The following is a 22189-nucleotide window of genomic DNA, read 5'->3' on the forward strand; positions in this document are numbered from 1 at the left end:
AGGTAGAGAATGACCAGGACAAGTATACACGTACGATAAAATGTTACTTCAGTGTACTAATCTTTCCCAAACAAAGCACTTTTCTGAATAAATGAAAACTTTAAAAACAAAGCCAAGCAATATTAAAATTGTTAAAAATCGAGTCCAAGGCAGGTTTTGAAGAAATCGTCGAGATTACAGCTCGTGTTGGATTTTCTGCCTGTCATGCAACTTGCGAAGATGTTGTTAGCTGTGTGTGGGCGTTGACTGAGTAACACCGAGGACAAGACCCAGGGTGGGAGGAATGCAAGGAGCAGAAGGGGCAGTAAGAGGAAACTAAAATTGTCTCCATTGTCATCCCACGCCCACTCTTACTCTCATTTAACACTCGTATTTCTGAGCATCTTCTTTGCCTCTGGCTATTCATATTAGGAGAATAATGAAGCCGATGACACGCCGAATTTCCTGTCCTCTACACTCGTCGGTGGAAAAGCAACATCTGACATACAAGATCTTTACTAGCCTTCCGGCCAATGAGTTTAAAGAAAAAGGCAAGCGAAATGGCAAGTTGGACTTGGGTCAGTGTCATGCTGATGCTCTGAATAGTTTTTAATAGAAATTTTGTTTTTCAAACGAACTGCTTAGTTACAGTCGTGTTGGTGACATCTAGTTACGACTGCGAGTACGCTCTCAAAGGACGCCATGTTTCGTAGTCTTTCGCGAAAGAAAGTAAACTAACTCTAATTCACGAGCGACACCACGTGACATGAAAGGCTTTCGGTGGTTTCCTCCACTTCTTTCATCTCTTTCTTGCTGTACTCGGGTTCGAAACTGTATGGCTGCCAGAGTTCTCACCAACAGACTTTTAGGACTGAAAGTGAATCTCACGCCAACTGAGATCGATGACGTCACTCGACAACCAAACATGGCGGCCTCCTTGTACCCACCTGTGCCTGAGATGTGATTGCAAGTAAACTACTGTTTTGCAGAAACAATTCAGAACAACAGTGTCTATCATTTAAGCGCCAAACTGTCATTTTCCTTGCCTCTTCAATTAATTCATGATGATAAGATTCAAACGACGTACCAAACCCTTGACCCTCGTGTACTATATGTAAGTGTGTGTGTGTGCGTGTGTGATACATGCATATGCATTATTCTCTCGTAATCAGTAATACTGACTTACCTTAAATCCCGCTATTCGAAAGAACGTAAACATAAGTTTACTGAAATGCAAAAATATGTTAAGGCACGCGCGCGCGCGCACACACACACACTTACAGACATACTGAGGGAGGAAGACAGACGAAGGAGAAAAGGGACAACTACCGAGGGTCTGGTCAAACCACGAGAACCACACAGCACATCAAGTTCAATCTACATTAGCGAGCCTTGAGGACGCCGGGGCTTTGTGATCGATACCGTGAAGTCAGAACAACAACAGCGACTAAACTCAGGGCTTCAGCATGCGACCTCAGACAGCAGTCCATTCCTCTCTGATTCCTGGAGTGTCGGTAGCCGCCGGACAACCGGCTGAGAGTTCTACAGACATTCAGACCAACGCCAAGTATGTCGTCACCGACCGTACGCGACTCCTGGGCGGGTGTGCATGTGGAAATCTTGAAAATAAAAGCTGCTGCTCTAGAGTCGACTTCACTAAGTCTGGTTGCAACAGTTCTCACTACTTGAAACCTTGGAGACTTATATTCATTTTCATATCAAGTTCCGCTGACCTTTCCTAAAGCACAGTACCGGGAGATAAACACAGTTCTTTAACTGGTAAGAACCAAGAGATGAATGTGATGATTAGGATTTGTTTCCAAAAATTTATGCCATTTACAATTTCTTACTTTTTCCTGATGGTGACGATAAAAGTTCATTTAAAAAAAATTGTTTTGCCTTATTTTGGGTTATAATTATGACAAAGTATCGTATGGTGGTCTCCTTTCTGTCAATGATTGTCTTGAATGATATTGAAAATGACTGCGTGTTCGCAGCTGTTTGGCACAAACGGTCAAATGAATTGCTTGACACACAGTCGACTGTCTGACGGACGAACAAATTAGCTGTTTTGCGCAGACAGGCCAAATGAACTGTTTGACAAACGAACCGTTTGATACAGACGTGGCAAATTAACTGTTTGACACAGACGGGTAAGCAATAGGAACTCGGCCAAAACAACTTTAATAGACCAGTGCTCCGGTGGCATTAACCTTCTCCACTCTCCCCCTCCCCTGCTGTCTAATCACCTGTCCTTTTGTACAAGATTCCTGAGTAGGGGAGGTCAGTGTCTTCGACAGTGATTCAACACTTGTCATCTTTTGTAGTCACGCCAGACCGACACGTGGAGCGGCCAGCCCTGATAATCGAGACCAAGGAGTTGATAAAGAGGATTTCCTTGACAGTCACGTGACACACTTGACGTCGCCTGGTCTGGCACCGCCACCATACTCGACAGTTTATACTTGCAGATGTCTGACAAGTTGGATCGTCGTGACAATGCGTGACAGGCTAGGCCGTATTGACTATGCTCCACAATTTAAGTCGTCTCGGTGGGCTTCAAGCTGTCTTCAGGCTGGATGCTGTCAGTGGACTGCTTCCCCAGACCTGCAGCTTGACCTCGTGGGGCTGGAGATATGAAGACAGTTAGTATTTACTGCCGTGATATTTTACAACCTGTCAATCATCAAAACAATTGCTGAAGTTTGGGTTAACTTTTCCCTAGTTCTAGCTTGGTCTCTTCATGTTGTTTTCTTTCACCTTTCTTTTATCACACATGGAGATAACGTTGACGTGGCCAACTCTCGAGGCAGTCTTCTGATGGGTCAGGTTTAAAAAAAACTATAGCTAATTGACTGGATAATCCGACAACAATTTAGGTCAGTGACTATTTCGTCAGAAAAATCAATAAGTTAATTTGATAGAAGATTTTCTGTCTGGTCTATTGATAACACCTAATTAAAGTCAATGCCAATGTCAGAGCAACCTCATTTACAGACAAAAGGCGCAAAGATCCATACATTACATATCCCAAACCTATTCCTTTCATGTCTCCCGCCCCCTTTCAATCCTGCTCTCAACTGTCGATGAGGCTGTTGATCAAAGCAAAGTTTTAGGACGGCGAGGCAAGTATTGAACCTCGGGGACCTCTCTGCTCACCCGTGAAACGATGAACTCGCGCAGAGGGACGTCACCTGACTGTACGTACCCGAGACTGCAGCCATTGACCTATGGATATACTATACAAATTTCTTCTACCTCAGACTTTAGCTTGTATTCCCTTGTTTGGAATGCTCTTTGTTCACTCTCGCTGAAGAGTTAAGATTACGAACCTTACCATTGCAATTCAGTGGCGCCTCCTGATCACGACCTAAGTTTTTCATTATCTCGCACTCTCTGTCCTCATATTCCTCTATGTCTACCAAAACCTACAATCATACGACAGGGATAGACAGTTCTGTCTTTTGAGAAAAGTAACTCGCGAAAATACAATACTTTCCCGACAGATGGTCATCATTACGCAAGAAAATATCTTCTAATAGTCATGTTGTCTTTGGAACTAATGAAAGACCAGGTTTGTGAAAGGGAAGAAGAGAGAAAGACCTGTAATGATGACTGATAATGGACGGTAGAGTGTTTTCCTTTAGTCTTGAACAATTTTACAAATGAAGTAGAAAAAATGTGTATTAGAGAGAGAGAGAGAGCGAAGCGCAAGCAAACAAAAGGTCAATGTTCTGGTCAAGGTAGTGCCCCGTAGAACTTTTCATGGGACGTAAGTTGAATTAACAGAATTTATCGCAAAAATGACAAAATGTCCAAGAAATATTCTTTTCATCCCTTGAGCAAGTGCTCAGACTCACAAAAGAAGGACTGAAATAGTGGACAAGCTCGCTCACTTCCACAGCATTCAAAGCAAAACGTCTTCTGGCTTTGTCTCTCCTCCACGAGCTCACTGGAGCACAAACTCTTCCCCGTTCGCTTCATTACAACGGTTCCTTGAAAACAACCAGCGAGTTATTTCTATGTCGGTTAATTAACTCAAAGTGCACTACATTTTCTGAGTAAAGGTTGGCGACAGTCGGACTATCGCCGCTGGTTCCGTAGGTGCCAGGGTGCACTTGAAGTGAGTTATCTCTCTCTCACATGCACACAAACTGATGTAACCAATGTCAAAAAGTTTTAGTCCTTCTACCTGTGTCTCCACACAAAGCAACTGTTAGAAGCACCTGGAAGAGTGAGTGCTCCATTATACCTCTAAGCTGCTGAAAATAAAACTCACCCGCGTTTTAAGAAAAATGTTGCACATATATATATAGAGCGATGGAAAAGAAAGGTCGAGAAAATAATATCCCTTATCAGCCCCCAATACAACAGACGATATTAATAAACGAGTACAAAGGTTGGTGCACTCTGAGGTACGTGAGAGTAGGATGGAGGGACAAGAGAAACAAAGAGCGTGGTCGAGGCTCGCATGACGTCAGCAGCACGTGCACAGAATGAGCCAGGCTCCGGAGCTGAAGTTCCACGCAGGGCTCACCGTCTCTACCATTTCCGACCGGCTAAATACAAGATGTTAAAGATGCCCTGATGGAGGCGAGAGGCAGCGCCACCACAAAAGAGCAAATGATAAGCATGATGGCGAGCTTCCTCGCGGGCACACACAACCCTGCACTCTTGCGGCCTCCGCGGCCTTTCTTCTCCCGGCGCTAGGTATTCTTTTTTTTTCCACAAAAATCCACTCGACCGATGACTTGCCCTGCGGGGCGAGGGAAAGGCCTGACATTTCATATCTGTATGTCGCCGGTTCTCAGCACTCGTCGCCATTCCTCAAGGCATGATCAACGACTTTCAGAATGAAATCAGCTGTAAACTCTTTCTCTAAATTTTCTCTTATTGATTTATTTTCTGCTTGTATTTATCTTTTTTCTGGCTATGATAATACCTCACATTCAGAATTTTTTGGGTGGGTGAAGGGGTGAAGCTTTTTTTTTTTTATTTCTTGGCTTTGAGCGGAATAGTTCAAGCGAATAAATACTGTGTTTTTCTCGACCTAATCTTCATACATTTCCCTGTCCTTTTCTTGACCTCCAAGGGGACGTCACCACCAGCTGTCCAAGGGTCGAGATAATTCGCTTGCATTTTTTGAAAAAAAAAAGACATCTCAGTACGAAGCCTTCGGGGATGTTGTGCTGAGCACGCAATGCCTTCTTTCCATGAGCAAAGCAAGAATTCATCAAGAGCCGACATGCGTTTCTCCCTCAGGACGGAGCTTTGATGGCGGCTATTCAGTCGAAATGACTGAAACCTATGAGGTCAGAAAAATACAACGCAAGGAAGAAAGAATGAATTAATGAACGAAAGAAAGACAGGACCAAATATAAAAAAATGAATGACAATCAGCGGGACACACAGCCAGCCAAGACTAAAAAATGTATTTTATAAAATATAGAATTTTACAGGCAATGTTCAGACACTGGGGAGGGTGTGCGCTTCTCAGGAGAGAGGTGGAGGGCTGTGTACTCATCATTTGAGTTACATTCTTGTTCTGCTATGGAAGACAAAAACTGTAAGATGTTGCAGATGTCGCTCACGATCCCACCCTCTGCAGCCGTCGGTTAATGAGTCGCGGTTGTGAAGGAGGCAGGTTCGTCTTTCTTGGTGAACTGTTTTTGATGTCCACAGGGGAGCAGTTTCACAGAACCTTGGTCGGCGAGCACTTTACCACCCAAAGTGTTAATTTTCTTTGCGAACCTGACGTGTTGTAATTTTTATATTGTCGCCTCAGGTTACAAGAGGACAAACTCTTAGTTGGCTGTTGTGAGCCAGCGCACAATGCAACACACTAAGGTGCAAAAAACAGAAAAAAAGGCAACTATTTAAAATTAACGAATTTAAAGACATGCTTTGTTTCTGAATAGGGCTCCCAATAATAATAACAACAACAACAATAACAATAAGATTGCTGAGCAGCATATTGCACCGTGAAAAATTAATTAATATTTATATTTCTCTTTAGTATTTAATAATACATTTGATAGTTAATTGCACAAAATTTAGCTTCAAACGACACCTAGAGTCGACCGCCGTTATCCTGGGTTGCCTAGTGACATAATCAAGGCCGCATGACCTGTCTGAAAGTTATTGTCAACACCTCTCTTATCACGAGAGAGAGAGAGAATAGCTAATGACTAATGACTAATAGCTAATCACTACTTTTATGCAGGTACATATTCTACTGCACAATACACAAACAAATATAAACGATTTGCTACAAAAGATATATCCTTCATATAAATATATATAATGAGATTTACTGCAAAGTTCATCCTGACTTTTTCCCCCTCTCACTATCTCTGTGTGTGTGTCTGTGTTAGCCGGTGATCTAGTTAAGAGAAAGAAAGAAGACTGTAATCTACTAACTACAAATTGAAATTACTAAATTTCAACAATCACAAGCAATGAATGATAAAAAGAAAAATAACCAAGATTCGTTTGACATACTTTACTCTAACGGGAGGACTTAGAAAAGCAAATCAGTCCTCCGCTGTTCCCCACATCAGTCCACTGTACATCCTAGTGTGTACAAAAATTAACATAAATAATAATAGTTCTTTCGACCAAAACTCTGTCTATCCAGTCAGTCATCCCTGTACATTCAAGCTTGCACAGCAACTAACAAAACAAAAACAAAGCAAAAAAAAGAAAGTGAAGCTTGACATATCAGGTTCACGCATTCACACTCTCTGCACGCAAATGACAAATCGATTTCTGACATTTGTTTGCAGCTTTGTATGCAGCCGATCTTTTGTTGTTGTTTGTTTTTCAATAAGGCGTTGTCAGCGGGAAGCGTTCGTCTTAGTGCGCGTTGGCGACAGGTGAAAAAGTCACGTCACAGCTCCCTGGGAGACAGGTGCAAACTGTCACGTCACAGCTCACTGGGAGGCAGGTGCAAACTGACGTCACAGCTGACCAGGAGACTCGGCGCTCGCGCCTCGCGGAAACCACAGGAGAAAACCGTCCACTGTCCTCCAGCACTGAATCGCGACAGGCGGTTTCCATGACGATCAAACCCGAGACCTGTCAATCTCCAAGCGTTGTCATGGCGAAACGACCTCCTTGGAGGAAAGGGGATGGGGAGCTGGGTAGGTCAGCTATTCAGGGTTTACGTTTTATCTGTGGCTTTCGACCGCCACAAAAAAGTATCCACACACACACGCACATATATATAATATCACTTTACTTATCGCTCTGTGTGCGCGGCCTCGTGTCGGTGGCAAGCCTATCTCAAGTGCGGTTTTATCAGCACGAACACAAGAGATTCATTAAGAGAAATTAATCCATTCGACTACAATCGTGGCCAGAAATAGACTTTGTAATTTGCTGCCACCAGCGCCATCCCAGCCCTGTCGTGGTGTAAAAACAAGGTTGCAGACAGACGCGGTGACCTTTTGATTGCGCGCGCACCTCTTATCATGCGGAACAGGCGAGTGCTAACAACAAAACATCAGACGACCTGACAGCACTGGCACCAGTTCTTGTCTCTAGCTGCTGGCTGGGAGGACCAAGGTAGCCGGCATGTTTCAAAACACCACCTCCACGGTATAGTTCTGGTATCTGTTTGAATTTAATTGGTTACCTTGGTGATGGATTCTCCCACAAAAAAAAAAAAAAAGAGGGAAGGTCACATCTGTTGGACCTGCTCTCGCCACTTACACCGAGGGTTAAGTCGTCGTGCTTGAGTCTTGCTTTACAAGGGCGGGGGTAGCACGCAGCAAGGGGACATTATTCTCAGTGCGATGGAATAATCGTCTGACCTCTGCAAGTCTTTGCATGCATCTAACATAATTATCTCCATTAATCTTGACCTCAGCAATGATGTCATGACCACGTGACTGCGATGTCGGCATCTTACTGACTCCCTCACAGTACTTTATTGCGCTATTGATCAAATTTGTCATTTTACACGCGTTTGTTACCAAGAACAGCCATAGTGCTAGGTAAACAACGATTAGTTTTTCACTGTCAGACTGACTTCTTCATCATCGATGGCAGCGGTCACCACCAAAGTACACTCTGGCCGTGGACATCACATCCCATGTATTCACCTCGATGCCTTGTCTGTAAAATGTCGGTCACCATCATAGGAGACTCAGAGCAAAAAGTCTTATATTCATTCTGTGAACTTCAAGTAATAAAAGGTTCTTTTTAACTCAACCAACCACTCTACAGCTTTTAGCATGTCACAAAATAGCCGTTATGGTTTTCATGAAGCGTTAGCAAATGAATGTGACACATTTCATAGAATTTTCCACATGACACATAAAGGTGGTATGATGATCTGACGACGACGATAATGATGGTAACAGCGATGATGTCAATGGTGACAACTTCGATTACGCCGACGTTAATACCGATGAAAGATGCAATAAATAACCGAAGACCTTTCAGAGAGCCTGCAATAGTTTTGAAAAGTCACTTAAATCATAAATAATCTTTCTCTCCCATTAAACTGCCGCCTCCCCGGCAACCACTTCCATGGCAGAGTCGTTTGCTGCCGAGAGCACGCCGACCGTTTCAGGACGGAGCGAAGGACAACTAAAAGCTTCTCACTCTCCAGTTCTCAGTCCAGAAATCACTCTGATGCTGACGGGCTTTCCCTGTAAATGTCGACTAAATGAAACAGCTGGGAAAATTCGCACCCTGGCTCAGTAATCTTAAGAGGAAATTTTAAGACACTGAATAAGAAATCAAATTTGCAGACTTCATTTTCACAATATCATTTTGACAGCACACTCTCGGTGCATTTTGTTCGCCATTTTCCCTCAAGGAGTATATAACTAGGTTTAGCAAAAATAATTACACAATCAAAACCGGGTGGAAATGAGGGTGGTAGTGGTGGTGGTGGTAGTAGGTAATGGGATACAAAGAAAGTCTAAAAAGGTGGGAAAAAATCCTTATAACAAGGAGAAACTCATTGAAAATTGTTTGAGAAGAACTCTTTCTAAAACTCGAGTGCCTCAGAATGAAATGCCAGGAAACGTACAAGAGGTTATAGAAAATGGCAGAATACTTATTAACACTCACCTGACATTTGCTTTGTGTAATCGCCAATTAGAGTACAACTAAGTATAAACTGCAACCGTCAGTTACACGGAGAAGGTGAGTAACGAGGGCGGGGTGAGACAACATCAGAATGCAGGGTGGTGGTAACGAACCTCCGTACCGCCTCCACCCACCGCCACTTTCTCTCTCGTTATCGGTTATTATCGATTCAATAAGGCCGCTACGAGAAGATTACGATACCTGGAGGTGATGCCCGGACCTAAAAATAAACATGACAAACAGTTGGCTCGGAAGACGAGGGAAGCTAAACAAAAATAGCGATGTTCAGAAGAAATTGAACCTTAAGAACGTGATCATGGCTATTAATAGAGATGCGGAGAAAACATCAAAATGTATGTAGATATATATATTGATAGATATTTTTAGATATTTTTCTCTCCCCAAAATAGTTATAATCCTTATTTTGGGCAACAGGGTGTATGTGTGTATGTGTGTATGTGTGTCTGAGAGAGAGAGACACAAATAGCTTGTTATCGAAGTGCAGCAAATTTCCGGGAAGTGATATGTGTAATTCTGTTTTATAATTACCAAAAAAAAATTAAATAAAAAAAAAATAAACAAATAAAAATAAAACCTGCAAATAGCGAGTAACATCTGTTGGAGATCTGCTACACAGTACACGATCAGCTCTGGAAAACACACTGACACAGACACACTACATACAAAACTCTCTCTCTCACACACACACACACACACAAACGCACAATAACACACAAACACACACAAAATCATCATGATGATGATGATTATGTTAATGATGATATATTGTGATACACAGACAAAAATACGAAAACCAACTAACTTGAAAAACGTTGTTGCCATTTTGGGCAAAAAACAAAAATCAAAACAGAATTAAATACAATTGTTTAGTTCATTCTGAAACCGTTAGGGCAAAACCAGACGAACGTTCTAAACACTGAGCCCAGTCAGAAACAAATAAGCAGGAGGAGAAGCGACTGGAAAAGGACGCTTGAAGGATAAACAAAATCACTCTAAAAAAAAAAAAAAGAGGAAAAAAAATAGAAAGAAAAAAATTAAGAGAAAGAAAGGGGAAAAAAAAGTCAGCAAGAAAAGGAAGGTGGGCAAGGAAAGAAGGAAGGAAAGAAAAAATAAATAACAAACAAAGCTGGAACAGTTGGCCGTCTGATTCATCAGGATGGTGGGCTCTGGGAAGGAAAAGCGTGTCGGGATTGCTGGCTAAGCCACGTCGCCTGCGCGTTTCATCTCGTCCTTTGTACACCAGATTCCAGACTTCAAGCTGTTGATGAAGAGCTAGTGCAGGGAGTGGTTGGAGGCCAAGAACAGCGAGCCTCGCTCTGGTTCAGTCTCTGAACCCTCGCTCTTCCCGCCATCGAGCTTCTTGCCTCCCCTCCCCGCCATCCCCACCCGTTATCCGCCGTGACGCCCCCTTAGCTTGTCGCGTCTTTTGACAAAGGCTCCAGACTGAGTGATGACCTTCGATGGTTTCTGCGTCCATTCTGTAATTTCTTTTCTTGACAGGGAGGAGGTCTTCTCCAAGAAACCACAGATTTTCCCCTCAGTTCTGGACTATTTTCTCACACAATTTTGACAGTACTCGGGAGTTTGCAGCTTTTGTGAAAACTGTTTCCTTTTTTATAAAAATGTGTGCGCGCGCGCTCTCTCTCTCTCCTTCTCTCTCTCTCGCGTACCCATCTTTAGTCATGGGATAAATATTTTATATTCTAGTCTCATATTTATACGTTTTGACACCCCTCGCCAATAATTAATAAAAATGACTGTCCTCTAATTGACAAATTGACAAAGATGAATTTCTTTGAATCTTCTTCTCCATCCTTCACCTCCGCCCTTCTCCAATGCCCGTGAACTCATCAACGCCCCCGCACGTGCAACAACAACGTCGAAGCAGGTAAAAAAAAAAAAAAACAGCCTCGCGCTACTTCTGCCGGCGCGACAGGTAAAAAAGACCGACGACACCTTCACGTGGAGTGTGCTAGGCGTGACATGTTCCACTGTCACGCTGTCGTGATCAAAGGTTACGCAGTCGGCACGACTCTGCAGCGCCACTTAGCGGCAACGATTGATCAAAAACAAGTCGTCTCCCTTTGGGGCGTTACGGGCTGTGCGTACTTCACATCCTGCCGCCCACCAGGTCAAGTTACATAGGCGGAGATTTGTGTTATTTTGTCGTAGAAAATGAATGCTGAGAGAGAGAGGGAGGGAGAGAAGGAGAGAAGGAATTCAATACAGAGCACAAATTACATTGCACGAAGTGGACGAGACAAGGGAGGTTGTCTTCGTCCCAGGGCGCCTGTTGTCAGGGATGAGAAACATGGAGTAAAAGAACATTTCTCCGTGGCTTACACATATTCAGAGGGAGAAAAAAAATGGTGAAAAAGCTTTTAAGGCTACCACCAAAACACGGACAGAAAACTTTTAAACTTTTTAGAGCGATCAAATTAAAGAGATATTTTTTTAAGCGGATCGAGGAAGATGGAGTTATTTTGTATCAACCATGCTCATCCCATGAAAACGAGAGAACACATGCTAGCGCCAGCCATATGAACCCACCCGGTGTGAACAGTGAACACAGTTCTCAAACTGGTGATCAACTCTCTTGTCTTACTGTCTTCTTCGTGGTCTCCCGAGCCCTAGGACAGCTGCACATGAATACTGAGAGAGGAAGGAATAAAATTATGGTCTTTTGACTTCGGTCATCCCCTCTGTCATTCTGTGCCTCCTCTATCATGCTGATATTTGTAAAGTCAGCGAATTACACAATAACTCTGTGAGCAAATTACACAATAACTCTGTGAGCTAATTACACAATAACCCTCTGAGCACTTGTTCTACACAATACTTAGTGACCTTTGAACCCTTTTAGAACTGAGCTTGTCCCGAGACTTGCACTCGGCAATGAAGCAGCAAGCAATAAATATTCCTGTGACTAGCAATCAGCTACCCAATCCTGCACCCATGGCTGGCTGGCACAAGTATTCCTGTTAGGTCAAGGCAAAAATAAGCACCCTTCGTCCTGATGATTATTGCCCTTGCTTGTATCCTTCATCATGATTATTGCCCTTGCTTCTACTCCCCCTCTCATCGTAAGCCACGACGGGCGATGTTCACGGATTTTTAAAAACTAATAATCAGAAAAAATAGATAAATAAAAAAAGAAAAGCGACCTCTCCCACGGTCCATCTCATCCTCGCCTGCTGCTATTCACCGCCTGCGTTGCGTTTTGAGAGCTCGGAGGAATCTCACCGATGTGCAAGACGACTTCGATTTTTGTTTCCCCCGGACACCCAGGTCTGCAGAAATAGAAATCGTTGCGAACGTGGGATACTGAATATGTATGTATGGCATGCGCACGAGAGACAGGCGGGAGGGAGAGCTGCTGGCAGGTCCCCCCAGCACACATCGATACGTCCTAATTACTCACTGCCTGCTCTGGCTACGTGAGAAGGAGGGAGTGAGTAGGCTGGCGGGGTCAGTCGACCGTCGTGGGCCGCAATCAGTCTAATGGCGAGGGTTTGTATCTACATTGCACATACTATAATGGACTTCTCTCAGACAAGCGCCGATGTATAGTCACTTCACTCTTTCTCATAATGAATAGTTTAGGATAGTGGGGGTAGGGAGTCGCGGAGGGAAGAAAGACAAACAACAATCTTATTTAACTGTTAGTTATAAAAATACAAGAGGTGTCGTAGTGTACTTATGATTGAAATGATTTGCACAGGCATGTTTGTTATTCATGGCCTCGAGGGATTGTCCAAACCTGTATACACGTTTGTAGCGGCTTTCTTTCTCTCCTGCAATACCTACTTTCTCATCCTTCCTTTGATGCTGAACTCGTGCACCGCTAATGCTTTGTTGTCGCCATCCCCGTAACTACTGCTGGGAGATTAATGAGTGAACTTTATAACACTTTCTCGGCAACAGTGGCGGCGCCTTTGATCACCCTCCACACCCACACCCCGATGTGTTGTTTGTGTGTTTTCCATTTCGACGACTTGCTTGTTTATATTTATATCAGCAAGGCTACTTGACTACGTGATTCACTTACAAATACCCAGCACCTGTGGAGGGTACATGTTTATGATCTACCCCAATCATCCCATCCTCGCAACATGCATGAAGTGAGATTGTGTCGCCGTCTGCACCCGGCACCCGAGTCCGAAGTGACCACGGGTATCGATCACGTGTTCTGCCTAACGAGCCAACTGAATCCTGGAGTTTGTGATCAGGATTTAGCTTGCTCAGGGGAAGATTAACAAATAGACAAAAGACAGCCAAGTACAGGAGCACTCTAAAAGCTTCCCCTTGAGGGTATCGATCCCGGAGCATCCACGCAATCCGTTTTGTGTCACGTGTCGGGGTCGTGTCGGGAAGGACGCCCGGCAACCTGTAGCTTTTGTATGTAGCCGCCGGGTGCCCGCTGATGTAATCATCGACGATGACTAGGCAAATGCGATGTGACTGCTCAGTAGGTTATTGGCGATGACTTTGCAACAGTTATTATCTAAATTTTGAATGAAGATAAGTTAACAATTTTCCTGCTTTTTTATTTATCTCTAATATTTTGCTTTATTATAAAGAAACTGTTCCTCGTGCTTATACAGCATCTTAAGGCATGTGGCTTCCATCTCACCCTGTATGAATTGATCTTCTTGTACTACTGGTTGTTTATGTATTGAGATTTATGATGAAGATGTAGAGTGTCTGAAGTATTTGTTTGATGTGGTGGTAATAAAATAGAAACAAGTTCTGCTCACCTACATGCCAGAACCCTTCCTCTATCTCACGAACACAGACATACGAACAGTTACTCCAACACACAATTTTCCCAGACACCTTCACACACACACACATTGTAGTATCTCGTCCATTCCCTCGCTCTCTCTCTCTCTCCTCACACACACAATTATATATGTGGAGTGAGAGAATGATAGACTGATCAATTTTGACTGGATCAATTTTAAAAATAATAGTCCCCGCCTTTACCTGTATGGAAATATCAAATAAATATTAATCAGTATAGTTACATACTAGCAAATCATTTTCCTTCCTGCCAGAGAAATGTTTGGTCGTCGATGACTTTTCGTTGGTTTCAACCATCTTAGTGTGAAGACCATGCACGTGACGCCTACAGTCTCTTCTTTATTTATTTGACATTTTTTTACCCAGGGATCGAGCGGATATTAGTGAGTCTTGCTGTCGCCCTCAAACTGCAAGTCGAGGCTGACTCACTGTGGGTGGAGTCGAGTTGTGCGCAACGTCATCAATAAGACTGTTTACCTCCCAGTCACTTCGCCAGGTAACTGCCTCCAGTCTTCTCCACCACATTAAAACTCCGCACAACCAATGCTCATTACCTTTTTTTTTCGCAAAAGAGCGATTTAAAGTAAAAATAAACCGCGTTGGGAGAGATTTTCTCCCGCTAACAGTTGCTCAGTAGATGAAGTGAGACTGTTCGGGTGTGGTCCTCAGTAGAACAGAATTGCGAAATAACTAACCGACAGCCTGGACTACACACAATGCTTGTTTGCCTCATCCACAACTATCTGCCATTTCTGTCGATGCTACTACAAAGTACTGTTTATCTGCACTTAAATTCCGGTAAGACAAATTGGCTTCAATTCGACTAAAAAAATCCACAAAATTAATTCCTACGGCCTCATTACCCTTAATATTTTTCCTAATTGTAGGTAGGGCAGGGGAGAATCCACTACAATAAACTTTGTAAAACAGCGTAGTGAAATTATTGATGGTAGGAGTAATCAGTATTTTGTCAAGTAGTTCTTCTTTCTTTGTCTCTTTCTACTTCGTTTTATCTCTTCCCCACTATTTTCCTTTCTGAGATTTCCCCCGTCACTCTGAAACTCTTCTCCGCTCAATAAAGAGATAAAGGACGAGTACGTTGAATTCTTTTAATCAAATCTGTTTATCTATATATGCTTCATTACTAAATGACATTATTTAAACAAAACTTCGCTCTATTATAACAGCACCTGAACAGAATTGTTTCTGTTGAAAAAGGGGAGGAGAGGCACAAATAGTCCTGGATGCCATTTCCACACCACCATCCCGAGCTTCTTCCGTCTTGAAGACATTAAAGTCTGTGCAAACAGCGCATGTCCGGTGACTCATCACATCCAGTGGGGACTGACGGGAGAGTTCCAGCATCTTCTCCCCCATCCACAGCCACCAAGTTTTTTTTTTAAACAAACAGGAGAATCTTCAATTTTCGATAATTCACTGGCTATTTTCGTCGACAATATTACACGGAACTACCCCATTAACGCTATCAACCTCCTCCTCACAATCACCCTCCTCTCTCCCCCTTCGCCTTCAGAACAGCTACAAGGAGAGACCATTATTCCTCACCCACCCCATCCAGAGAGCTTTCCGGGAGACAAAGTACATTTTACATAATAACGATATATTACAGGGCTACTTCCAAGTGCATCAGCATTATATAATTATATAATTGCAGGGAGAGGAGTAAAGAAAGCCTAGGCTTCACGCAAGACTTTGCTTTAACCATGCTGCCAAACATGTATCAGTGCATCAAGATATAACGAAAATGTGCAAAAAAATATTCTTCTTTTTGCAATTTTTACAAATGTAGTTTGCCGCTTTCCGAAAACAAGATAGAAAATTTACATTTTATAGTGTATAAAGGATCACACCTGGCTACACATGTGAACATATGTACCTATAGAATATCACTCTCCTTCAATCTCTCATTTTTCTTTCTCATTTTGCTTGTATGTGAGAGAGAGAGAGGACAGGCACTTACTCACACAGCTGATAATTATTTTCACGCATACACTTTTTGATAAAGACATCTACAAGACAAGGTGAATGTACATCTACGATTATAAAAATCATTTCCTTGCCATCTAAGCATCAGAGAAGTCGTTGAAAACATCAGAGCTAAGCTGAAACTATTAATCAGAAAGTTAAAGTAAAAAAATACAATTACTAAAACCTCTAATAAAGCTAAGGAATGGAGCTAAAAGGCATCCAGTGGTTGTGAGGACTGGTGGTGAGGTAGGCTGTATTGATCGTCAAGAAACTTTTATTGAAAGAGCTTACAATTTAATCTCATTTGCACATCTGAAAATCTAATTTATTCCGAGCACTTGAAGAGTGCTAATTAACACCCACAGATTTTAGGACGAGGGTGTCATAAAAACATTTCTGGGGAAAGCTTATTATAGGACATCTATCAAATCCTCCGATAATGAAATATCAAATCTGACACATTTAGTCGCAGAAAAATGTCTGCCTTCAGTTTAACTGACGAAAATACAGTTACTCAGATATTTTAAATTAAAGCCTGGAGCCACATTAAGAGTTTTGTAGCTGTCAGATTGGGACATTCTGCCAGCAAGGAAAGAATAGAATGAAAGTCGAGGAAATGGAGAAAATCTTTTGGAACATGTGGTCTGTATTACACAATATACTTTTTCCAGACAAAAAAATGAATGGGACGATGGGAGGACAACAGTGGAAGTGCAGAAGTTCAAAATATTTCAGAGAATAGAGAAGACCAGAGATCGATGGATCGAGGATCGACTGACAGACAAGAAAGGACAAATACGATAACGACCTACGTATACGTTTGGTAGAGCTCTCCTGACATCAATGAAATGAAAGATCAGCACAATGCCTTGTGATGTTCTCTCAATATAAACATAAATATAAAGGTCCAAAAACATTTGGCATGAAAAACAGGCAAGAAAGCAACATTCAATACTGTCACCTAATTCGCATTCACTCTTCTCTCTGCCACCACTCGCCATCCTCCACACGCACCGTGCCTTTCTGCCTATTAAAAGCAATCTTTTGCCCACAGTTTCAAATAGCCCTAAATGTCTTGTCATCTTCTGACAGCACGTCCAAACATGCTCCCCCAACTGCCTCCGTCTAAAATGCTGCGTTTTTGCTTGTCAAAAACCGATGATGAACATCCTCTTGTCCAATCCCTCCCTATCCACGACATTCCTTTCTGTCACTAAAAATAGCTTTGCACTCGGCATGGACAGACCTTTGCATGTCTATCCACCCGCTTGAAAGCGCTCAGAAGAGTTTACAATGGAACACTCTGTCAACCGGTGCTTCCTTCCTGCCAACCATCTATATATATATACAGGGAAGTGGAGGGACTGAGGTGAACTTTCACAAAAGCATTGAAAAAACAAAAAAATGGGGAAAATCGCTTTCTAATGAACGGGTAACCTTTCTTATTTCCCACCCCAACCAACCACTTCACATCATTTTTGTCCTCTTTGTCCTCTTTGTCCACTTCTTTCTCACGTTTGGCTCTGTCAACGTCCTTCTGAACAATGTGGGCCTCTCCCTACATCATCATCACATTCCCACCAACCTCTACTCCCCAATATCCGGCTTAAACTAGTCGACCTTCTATCCTCCTTTTTCGATGCCTCCCTAAGAACTGGCTGACATTTCCCATCAGTCCCAGCTTGGAACATCGCGGTGTAGCTTGGGAAGTGCGGCGGGGGCCGTGGAGCCGTCACTAGTTTCCGATCCATTAGAAACCCTGACGGCGGCTCCTTCAGCGTCCCTCGCCCTGCAGTCGTCGTGCTCTTGCTGGCTTCTGAGTGCTGTAGGATGCCACAGTCCACCATCACCTCCTCCTCCTCCTCAACATTTATCCGTTCTCCTCCTTCACTCTGCCTTTCACAACGTCAGTCGCTCCGTAACATCAGGTGCGTGCATCGCTGCCGGTACAAACATGTCGCAACCCTCGACAACGGCTTGGGAAGGTAGACGCTGTTGCTGCTTCTACTGCTGCCCTCGATGTGGGAGGAAGGGGAAAGAGAGATTGGGGGTATTTTGTGAAGGTAAATTTCTAAAATCTCGCAAAGAAAAATAGTTTTTAGGGCACAGTTTCCGACCACCCAATTTTTTTTCTGGTAACTCGCAGGGAGATGTAGATTGCTCCACATCATGAGTACACGTAGGTCATGTGACCATCCATGCGTGTTCAGCCAAACAGCTGCCAAAATTAACCGAACAACCTGATCTAGAGTTACAGCGAATAAGCAAACGTAGCAAACCTTGACTTTAGTTAGCACTGTTCCTCACCCTAACGGCCAAATATTATTATAAACAAGCCATCCTCTTCACATGTAAACTATCGGACTATTTACAGGTACCAAAGTACTTACCGTCTTTCTTGTAGTACAGAATCTCCACCTGCTTCTCCTCCGTCCCCTGAAGAAACTGTTTGAGCTGCATGATAGCAAAGGAGCTGCTCAGTGGACCGTGTAAGAAGTCGCAGACGGAGGATTTCTGCATGACTTCTGCCCGAGAGTACCCGGTGAGCTCACAGAAGCCATCGTTGCAAAAGATGATAGGCACCGACTCTACCTGAGCATTGGCAATGATGAACTTCCGGTCTGCAAGAAGACGATTGGACAAAATTAGCGTTCAAGTAGGGGACACAACTGGGTCACTCATATTTCAAAAAAATTGCAGAACTGCTGCCTGCGTTTATTTTCCAGTGAAAGACATCTTACTGTTGAAAAGATATTTTGGGGAGGCTGTTGTGGACTAAGCTGGACCTGCGAAAAAGTAAAAGAACTGAAAAGTTCAACAAGCGGATAAGTACATGACTAGAGAGAGAAAAGTCTTCGGTCATCACACAGCACCAAAGTAACAAATCGGAATTTATTTGTCGCCTTTATTTCTTCTTCGTGATGCTTAATCCTTCTTTACGAAGCATCTTTGATAACCCATGGACCTCTTCTGCTAACTCCTCAAGTTTTTCATCTTCGTCCATAACTTTCGTTCATGTCTGCCCTCTGTCATCCTTTTGCTGTTGCTTATATCTATTTCATCGTTGTATGGGTAACAATCGGTTCGTTTTCAATGGTGGTGGTGGTGATGATGATGATGATGATGATGATGATTATTATTATTATTCAGTCCATGTTTACTTTCTGGTTACTTGTCACTGCAACCATCATGCCGTCTCTGAGTTTGTAGAATGTAGAAATGTGTTGTTAAATTGCTGAATGTGTTTCATGGGGACAAGTATAGGGGTTTCAGGGGCAAGTATACTCGAGAGGTGATTATGCTCAGAGGTTCTCACTCTACCACCGTTGGACTTGTGCTGACGTCATGCTCTTTAAAAGCTGTGAATTAAACAATCGATGTCCTGATTTCATCCTCCCTAGCTGACCTCTGTCGGCAGTGTGGTGCCATTCGCTTCCGCAGTTTTCCAGCCATGATGGATGCTGAATAATCACACCATTCTTTTAGACCGATCTGACCGCTAGAACACTTCCGACACCATGGTGCATGTCTAAAAAACAAGCTGAGACCTCGTGTAATGTCGCAATTCATTAAAGTTGTGTCGTCTGTTCAATTATATCTCTTTCAGTCAGTTATTTCAAAACATGGCGACAGTTTCTTAGCGCCGAGAACAGTAAAGAAGAAACAAAGTATCATGGTGACTTTCTGGCAATAAGAAACATCTGAAGTCGATGTTTGAATACGAAAGCATGTACCAAGGGTGTGGGGATTGCTACTTTGCAATGAAGCTAAAATTAAAACACTTTTGGGTTGGCCTTTAACCACAAATATTTAAAAGGTAGCAAAAATGGTAAAGGTAGTCCCGTGACCTTAAGGTCGTATGGAGAATAAAGTATTTTAACCTTATTTATATCTGCCGAGCTTTTGTGAGAGCGGTACCCATCTCTCGCTGTCTTATCTTCCCCAAGTTTCACACTACACACCTGGATACCAGGCTATCCGCTCCTCTTAAGCATTTATTTTTAAACATTTAAAGCAATGCTATCAATTCGGTTGTTTATTTGTATTTCACACTGAGCAGCGCTTGTACAGAGCTGAAGGACGAGACAACGAAAAAAGAGAAACTGGATATTGTATGGGTGTGTAGGCGCCATACTTGTCCTCGTCCCTAATGTTACAAGTGAAGGAAACTCAGTGTTGGTAGCATTTAATAAAAATAATAACGATGATGATGATGAGAAATAATAATAAGGAATTGGGTTAGTGCTTTTCCCTCAATGCGCTTTTCGAAAAAGTCAAAGACAGAAAATTCACAAAACAAACGAACACGGACCAAAAATCACCAAACAGAAAGACAGAAACACATCCAGAACCATAAACATAAGATACATCAACAATCGTAAACACAAGCCCCAAAATTCTGCTCATGAAGCATAGTGGAGCAGAAAAGAAATATAGGAAATGGCACACAGCTGGAGTAGACTAGGTGAGGGAAGTACAAACTCAAAACTCCAAATTGTAGCGAAAAGTTTCAATGGTAATAGAGTTCTGAGACTGCAGAGCACATGGCTGCCAGTTCTGGACCTCACACCAACCAGTGATATAGAAGTTGAATCAAAAGTTCTGAAAATTCAGGAAGCAATTGCAGAGAAGAGATGAGTGAGATAATACATGCTGCTGACACTCAGGTCCACAAACAAAGCCGCGGCAAGATGGCGAAGGTGAGACCGCTGAAGGAAGTGGTTCCATCATGAAGCAGCTTGGCGCAGGCGCAGAGTCAATAATGCAGATCACAGGAAACAGCGAAACAGAAGCACAGATGAACATAAGAGTTTTCCATGGATGACTATGAACTATTCTGCAGTTTAATGTGACGACCATGATTACACTTGCCATCTTGTTGAGTCAGAGCCTCAAATCAGGTTGTTTGCAAGAGGTGACAGACAAGAAGCTGTCTGCTTGCACAATAACAAACACCTACTTTCACGCATGCTCAGACATAGTTTTATAGGTCACCTGACTGCCTTGAGTGCGCAGGGGAAGTGCAAAAGGAAGCTTGTCCATTCTACAGTAGCGCATCCCGCAAGAACACCTTTCGCCTGGCAACAGAGCGGCCTCCATGACAAGACGGCGGACAGGTAACTCACACCTGTAGAGACTTCGTTAGCGGTGACTTTAAAGTGAAGGATTTTGACTGCTCCCACTATTTTGAAAATCATATTATTTAGCCTTTATCTCAGGACATAAATAATTAAGCAACCATTACTTTGCATTTTGCAGAAATCAGGTCATGAGAGAAGGTAGGGGCAAAGGTCATCGTGGAAAAACTTCTAAAGATTTTTCTGTTCTGTAGTTGCTGATTTTTTTAAAAGGCTGATCTCACTTCGATCTCGATCATGAGACCTCGCCCAAATGAAGATGAACTTTTCATGCTTCTCAGAAGGTGATGTCGATAACACCATCGTCCCTATCTGCAACGATCGCATAGACACAACCTCTTGAAGTGGAACAGCGGGTCCTTGGAAGTAGACGCAGTAAGCTATTGCTAGGTAATTAAAATAATTCAATGTGATTCCACGTGTGCGTGCGTGTGTATTTCATATATATATATGTGTGTGTGTGTGCATGCGTGTGGCGTAGTGAGAATTAATGTCCCCCTGCGCGCCACAGGTTAGTGATAAAAAACGAAGAAGAAAAGTAAAAGAAGAGTGAAACAGAAAAAAATTATTTCCAACGAAAAAAAAAAAAATGTGAGGCTGCCACCAGCAGCTCTAACAACCACTTGCAGCGGAAGAACGACCGGGGCGTTTACAAAGGCCATGAAGATGCGCAAAACGACAGGCGAGATTTACCGGCCTTTGTGTTGCGGAGGAAGTGGGAGGAACTCGACCGCAGGGGGGAGACTCTAGTCCTGGTGGAGCCTGGGATTGCCAAGGAAACGCTGCATACAGTTTATATGTTGTGTTATCGCAAAATCACGACCCACCTCCAACAGCCACTTGTCAGTTTTTAACAAATTATTTATGTATATTTATTTCATGGTCACGGCATTTTTTTTAAGACCAAAACTTTTAACAGTGCAATGGTTATTAATTTCCTTAGATATAAATAGAAAGGAAAAAAGACGAAAAACGAAACCCACACCCACGTACAAAACTGTACACATCGATTCATTTCTAACTGCGCACATACAAGCTCGAGCAACACCTGTACGACACCTGGGTTCGAGGACCACGACTGGCTGTCGTGTAGTGTTTTATTGGGACCGCACCTCTCACTTCTCTACACATCTCTTCGATCGCCTGAGAACTTGTCA

The 22189-nt window shown here is 42.9% G+C and overlaps 1 protein-coding gene across 6 annotated transcripts in view; it reads right to left on the reverse strand.

The window, feature by feature from the left end:
• The window catches only part of LOC112565295 (potassium voltage-gated channel subfamily H member 6-like), a 92091-nt gene that overhangs the window by 44299 nt on the left and 25603 nt on the right, over nucleotides 1-22189 (reverse strand). For all 6 annotated transcript variants that reach the window (XM_025240674.1, XM_025240675.1, XM_025240673.1 and 3 more), the window contains exon 3: nucleotides 18285-18515. In XM_025240674.1, the coding sequence (XP_025096459.1) occupies nucleotides 18285-18515 (231 nt within the window). The remainder of the gene's footprint in view (nucleotides 1-18284; nucleotides 18516-22189) is intronic.

This window comes from Pomacea canaliculata, linkage group LG5, assembly GCF_003073045.1.
Source record: "Pomacea canaliculata isolate SZHN2017 linkage group LG5, ASM307304v1, whole genome shotgun sequence".
Lineage (NCBI taxonomy): Eukaryota > Metazoa > Mollusca > Gastropoda > Architaenioglossa > Ampullariidae > Pomacea > Pomacea canaliculata.